This window comes from Notolabrus celidotus, chromosome 7, assembly GCF_009762535.1.
Source record: "Notolabrus celidotus isolate fNotCel1 chromosome 7, fNotCel1.pri, whole genome shotgun sequence".
In the NCBI taxonomy this organism is placed as follows: domain Eukaryota; kingdom Metazoa; phylum Chordata; class Actinopteri; order Labriformes; family Labridae; genus Notolabrus; species Notolabrus celidotus.
Genome location: NC_048278.1, coordinates 14,198,475 through 14,204,463, shown reverse-complemented (window position 1 = coordinate 14,204,463; position 5,989 = coordinate 14,198,475). Strand labels below are relative to the sequence as shown.

The window sequence follows — 5,989 nt, the reverse complement described above, 5'->3', positions numbered from 1 at the left end:
AGGGCAGACAGGGGAAGAGGAATGGGAGAGGTTGTGGTGTTAACATGGATTTCGAAAGAGATTTGGTGATCACAACTGGGGATGCCTGGACTGATTAAAGTGGGCGAAAGGGTAGAAGATGACAGTGGGTGTATTTGTATGAGGAAAGAAGGAGAAAGGACTTCATTAATCAAATCCTTTTATATGTATTCTCCTCATATTTAGGTCACATGGAGACTGATTACTTATGATTCAGATTTCATCCAATCTCTTACTTAGACACTGATACCATCATGTTACAGTTACTCTTTTTTTGTAATTATTTCTCTCAAAATCAAAATTATCTCTGGTTTGTTGCCCTTCTCACATCCTTCTGCCGATTTCAACATGTTTGTGCTTTAATTGTATTCATAGAGAGAGAGAGAGAGAGAGAGAGAGAGAGAGAGAGAGAGAGAGAGAGAGAGAGTGATGATAGTGCAACTCAGAGGAACCTATGAGACAATGGAGCTCAGAGACTCCAGGAGGTCTATGCTTCGTATCTTTCAATGGGACAGGGAGATTTAAAATAAGTGATGGGGGAGGTAGGATCCCATTGTGTCAGTGTGCCACTTCCCCTGGCAGTCTATGCCTATAGCAGCATAACTATAAGCTTTATCAAAAAGAAACGTTTTAAGCCAGATCTTAAAAGTAGAGAGGGTGTCTGCCTCCCAGACCCTGACTGGTAGATGATTCTAAAGAAGAGGGGCCTGATAACTGAAGTTTCTACCTCCCATACTACTTTTAGAGACTTGTGGGATGACCACAAGGCCTGCATACTGGGAGCGTAGCATTTACATATCAGGTACACATGGAACGACACTGGCAGCCATTTGGAGTTACGTTTAAGACCACCTGCCACATATAAGGCCAATATCTACTCTCTCTAAGAGCTGGACAAAGCCTGAGACAGTTCTTACTGTAAGCTTTATCAAAAAGGAAAATTTTAAGTCTAATCTTAAGTAGAGAGGGTGTCTGCCTCCCAGACTTTGATTGTTCTGAGAGACATGTTATTTTTGTGCCCAGGTCAATAAAGTTGACTCTAATGAAATAAATATAGATGGTGACTTTAAAATCTCAAATCAAGTTTCATATAGTATCTTTGGTTTGTGTTGCACAAACTTCTTGCACACAAACAATTTGGTCTCAAGTTTGAGACTTGGACTCCAATCGCTCTTAAATTGCATACCAACATGACTTGGACTTACCTCTCAAATACTTTGATCAACTCAGACTCAAGCAGAACCTTTTAATTTTGTATTTCAAGTCCATTAACATCACAAGCTGAATGTCATTCCATCCTATCATGCATAACCTTCTACATCTGGTGCGCCTGCTGTCACACTCCAGATGACACCATGGCAAGCACATCACGTGCAGCTGCTAGTGTGATGTTTCCCACACACAAACAGGCCGCTTAAGCATATTAACTGACCACTCAGTTGTCACTCAAGATCACTGTCCACAACATAAAAGTGAACGATCTCCCCCCTCCCTACTTGCCCCTTGTGTATAGCATTGTTTGCATACTTGCAAGGTATCAGAAAAAGACAGAGAGAGAGAAAGAACATCTTTCAGTTCATGAGGTCAATGTCTCATGCTCAATATAAACATTCTCATACCTCTATTTTAAGCATGTTGTGAAGCTGGTTGCTGCAAAACATAAGTTCTGTTATTTGGGCATCTGTGTAGAACACACTGCTGATGAGAATCGCTAGAAGATCAGACAGGTAAATAGAGACTGTAGGAAGCAGGGCGGGACCATAGACTGTATTATACATGAAAGTAGTCTCCATGACGTCAACCATTGGTTTCTGAAGCAGAGTTCTGAAGCCTATTGACAGCAGTTGCAGTATTGAAAAAGCTGACTCCACCTAACTTTTGGTTGACCTAGCAAGAGGAAAAGAGTTGGAGTTAAGGCAGGCTATTGGCCTCCTTGCTAACAGCTAAAGTGTGCCAGCCTGTCAGTTAAGTAAGCCTAATTAGCTATTCAGATCATGTGAGGTGAGCGTGTTCGGGGCACATTGGAGTGTTTGGACAATCCAAATTCCTGAACTATAACAGGCTATTTGCCTTGTCATAGGAGGGACAGGTTAAAATATGCTATTTTGGCTGTTGGCTGTAATGTATCATGATGCTGGAAGCTTTCTCTGCATTTCAGTGAAACACTTTTTCTGTTTGTTAAAACACATTAAGTTGTGACTATGGACAAACCATAGACTACATAATTAATGGACGTAGTATCCGTGACGTCACCAATCTGTTTCTGAAGCGCTGTTTTGAGGCCGATTGTCGGCAGGTGCCTTATTGGAAATGCTGAACGCAACCTAACATCTGTCGAGCTGGTGTGAGGTAAAGTGGCAGGCTTTGAGCCTCCTCGTCAACAGCTGTTCCCGCTTGTTGATCAAGTCAGTCATGTCCTTAAATGGGCAAAAATTATAATCTCAATATCCACTGAACTGCCGTGTTATAAAAGAATTCACACCCCATGATGTGTGATGATTGACAAATGAGCTACTCAGACCTAAGTCGCTTTTTGAACAAGGCTGTAAACATGTTTATTATTGCTGTATTCACACCAACTCCTGTTGAATTGGTGTGTATGTGGTTTTAGGTGTTGCTGCATCCAGCCTCAAGCGGCATTCAATGAACTGCAGTTTATAACGCTTCCGCATGGGCTTCATATTTTAAGACTGGAGTCTTGCGGATTGGGACAAACATCCTCTTTTTGAATCCATAACGATGTTGTCCTTGAACTTGTTAAGGTTAAACATTAACACACCAGAATACAACACAGATACATGGTACTTTGGTGTTTGTAGTTAACATATAATGATTGGTAGAAATATAGAGAGAATATAAATAGCTTACAATCATGTTCAAACTTTATGGTTGCTGCAAGAGATAGTGCCCCAGTCAACAAAGTCTTGATCAGCCCCACACAGGTGTGTATGCAAAACATAAATAATAGCACATTTAGGGCCCGATCTACTAAAGGTTTGCGTGTATAAAAACATGTGCAAACTTGATAGTGACGTACTAACCGGGAGCACAGAGGATTGCGTCTGTCAAATGAGCAAAATAGCACTCGCAAATCATTTAGCGTGTTTGCCTTCATGAATATGCAGAATACATGTAGATCATCAGAACGTGCAAAATACTGGGAGGAGGAGATGCAAATGTAATCATTTAGCACACGCAATGTGATCTATCAAACCTGAAGCAGATAGCGCGCAATGTATTTGCGTCTATATTTAGCACGTTTGAAAGGCAGGTGCAAACTGGCACAGCGTTACGCACACATGGCTGCGGTCACTGTAACGCTCATCATACCATCGCTTTACAACATGCCCACAAAAGCTGGGCTTACAAGCATTACTAAATGTTTTAGTCAATCAAACCAAGAGAACAAAATAATAATAATAAAACAACACAAATTCAAAGCAGTTCAGCACCTGACATTCTGACACCCACTTTAACTTTTTCAACTAATGAGAGCACAGTAGGTCACTGTATCTACAGCTATAAAGTTTATTAAAATTGGCACTGCGGCCCACATGTTCACAAACAAACAAAAAATCAATATGAAGTACTCGGCCTACTCACCACTGTTTGGACGAGTCTTAAGCTCCGCGGACTTGTCCACGATGCACTATATGTCCATTTTCTTTGATCTGTCATTCTCAATAAATAACATGACACGTCCACTCAGTCTATTCTGTCCCATCGTGCTCAACAAGGGGTTTTTAGTTAGTTTTAATGTGAATTAGTGCTCACTGAGCTGCGCCAGGCAGCTCTGTGTAACTCCCAGGGCCGTTTCTAGCTTCGTGGGGGCCCTAGGCAAGATGCTGTTTGGGGGCCTCTAGTTTGTCAAACTGTGATGAAGAGATTCCTAACCCTTAGATTGTCTACTAAGATGCCACAATCTATTACACTTCATGAGCAAAACAGGCTACAGGTAAAATTAGGCCACTCTGGCAAGTTAAACTGATTTAAAAAACACTATAATACAAGGAAAAGAATCCTCTATATGTCAATAAATACAACAGATTGAGTATTTATAAAAAAAATGTTTACTTTAAATAAGAAAATACAACAAACCAACAAGTGCAACAATAAAAACAAACCAACACTTAGTCTCACACACAGTAACAGTCACAGTGTATTCTCCTCAAAATGTCTGCTTCCTGGCTTTTTTATTTGCAAAGTCAGCAATGATTTCCTCATATGACAGCTGCTTGCCCGTCTCATGGTTGATGCTGATTATGGCAAGACCAGTGAGGCGATCCTGTCCCATGGATGACCTTAGGTAGGTCTTGATGAGCTTCAGCTTTGAGAAGCTCCTCTCTGCTGAGGCCACAGTCACAGGCAGAGTGCAGGCGATTCTTAGGGCAACCCACAGATTGGGATACAGTTCCTCCAAATGTTTTTTGTGGATGAAAGTGAGGAGCTCAAGAGCAGTCATGTCATCAGAGGGCAACCTTGGCAAGTTTTTGACCTCCACAGCCAGCTCTTTTCCATCAATGTCACTTTCATCTCCACTGCTTAATGTCCCGCAGAGGTTGTCACACTGGTTGCACAATTCCTGATCATCCAGTTTTTGGAAATTGAGCAGCACTCCAAATCTGTCTCTCACTTCACCTAGTGTTTCAAACCTATCCTTTAAGGATCCAATGGCTGTGTCAACAACAACATTAAAGAATGTTGCTTCTAGCCTCTTCAAGGCATCTGCAATAGGCTCTTCTGGGGCTTCATAGGCAAAGTGCTTTTTTGTGTTTCTTAGTCTTTTCTGTTTGAGGACAGCCTCCACATTCATTTCCTCACACATGTCTTTAGCAGAGGCCTGAGCTGAAGCAAAGCCAGTTCCTCTGTAATTAGTCAGAGATGTTTTTGCCTTAGTGAGGAGGTCAACTGCCACATCAAGCTGCATTTTGGGAGACTGCAGGAGCTTGCTGACATGGTTCACATGGTGTAGAATGTCATACCATACTACTGTGCAGATAAGAAATCGGTATGACCCAACCTCTTCTGCCAAACTTTGGGCTTCAACCTTGGTCAGAGGATCTGTCACTTTTTCCCTGACCTCCAACAATGCTTCCCTTATATTAGAGGCCTGGTACCGCACAGCCTCTATGCTGTTAATACGGCTCTCCCACCTTGTGTCACTCCAAGTCTTGAGTGCAACAGTGACATGTTCCCTTAGGATTGCCCATCTTTGTGGTGCTGCTGAAAAAAGGCTGTACAGTTTCTGTACATTGCCAAAGTAGCTGATTGCATCTGTTGAAGCTTTTGCTGCATCAGCCACCACCAAGTTTAGGGAATGTGCCCCACATGGAACATAAAGTGCACGAGGATTCTTCTCAAGGAGCCTGGCTTGAACTCCTTTGTTCCTCCCTTTCATGTTGGCACCATTATCATATGATTGTCCTCTACAATCATCAAATGGAATGTTCAGCTCCATCAGTTTGTTCAAAATCAAAGATGACAAACCAAGACCTGTTGTTTCACAAGCCACAAGAAATCCCATAAAATGTTCCTTGATTTCTGGTGCTTTGTCCATCTTGACAGTCCTTATGATGACTGACATCTGCTCTTGGTGACTTACATCGGGAGTACAGTCCAAAATGATGGAATAATATTTGGACTGTTTAATCTCAGTCACCATTGTGTCCAACATTTTCCCACTGATTGAGGCAATAAGTTCATTTTGGATGATATTTCCAAGATAGCTGGAATGACTAAACTGGCCACTCTCAACATGCTCAATGTGCTGCTTCATGACAGGATCAAATTTAGCAAGCAGCTCCACCTCTTTTAAAAAATTCCCATTATTTTGCTGGTGTAATGTGTTTGATGAACCTCTCAATGCAAGATTTCTCTCAGCTAGTGATTGGATGATGGCGATTAGGCGAGTCAGGACATCTCTCCAGCGCCTCTTTTCAGCCTCCAATAGTGTCCTTTCAGCTTGGTCTAT

The 5,989-nt window shown here is 41.9% G+C and overlaps 1 protein-coding gene across 1 annotated transcript; it reads right to left on the bottom strand.

Annotated features, from left to right (window-relative positions):
- Positions 1 to 4,128: 4,128 nt before the first annotated feature.
- On the bottom strand, positions 4,129 to 5,708 carry LOC117816430 (zinc finger MYM-type protein 1-like). Its single transcript, XM_034688688.1, has one exon. The coding sequence runs from the start codon at positions 5,690 to 5,692 to the stop codon at positions 4,187 to 4,189; it is 1,506 nt and encodes a 501-aa protein (XP_034544579.1). The 5' UTR covers positions 5,693 to 5,708; the 3' UTR covers positions 4,129 to 4,186.
- Positions 5,709 to 5,989: the final 281 nt, after the last annotated feature.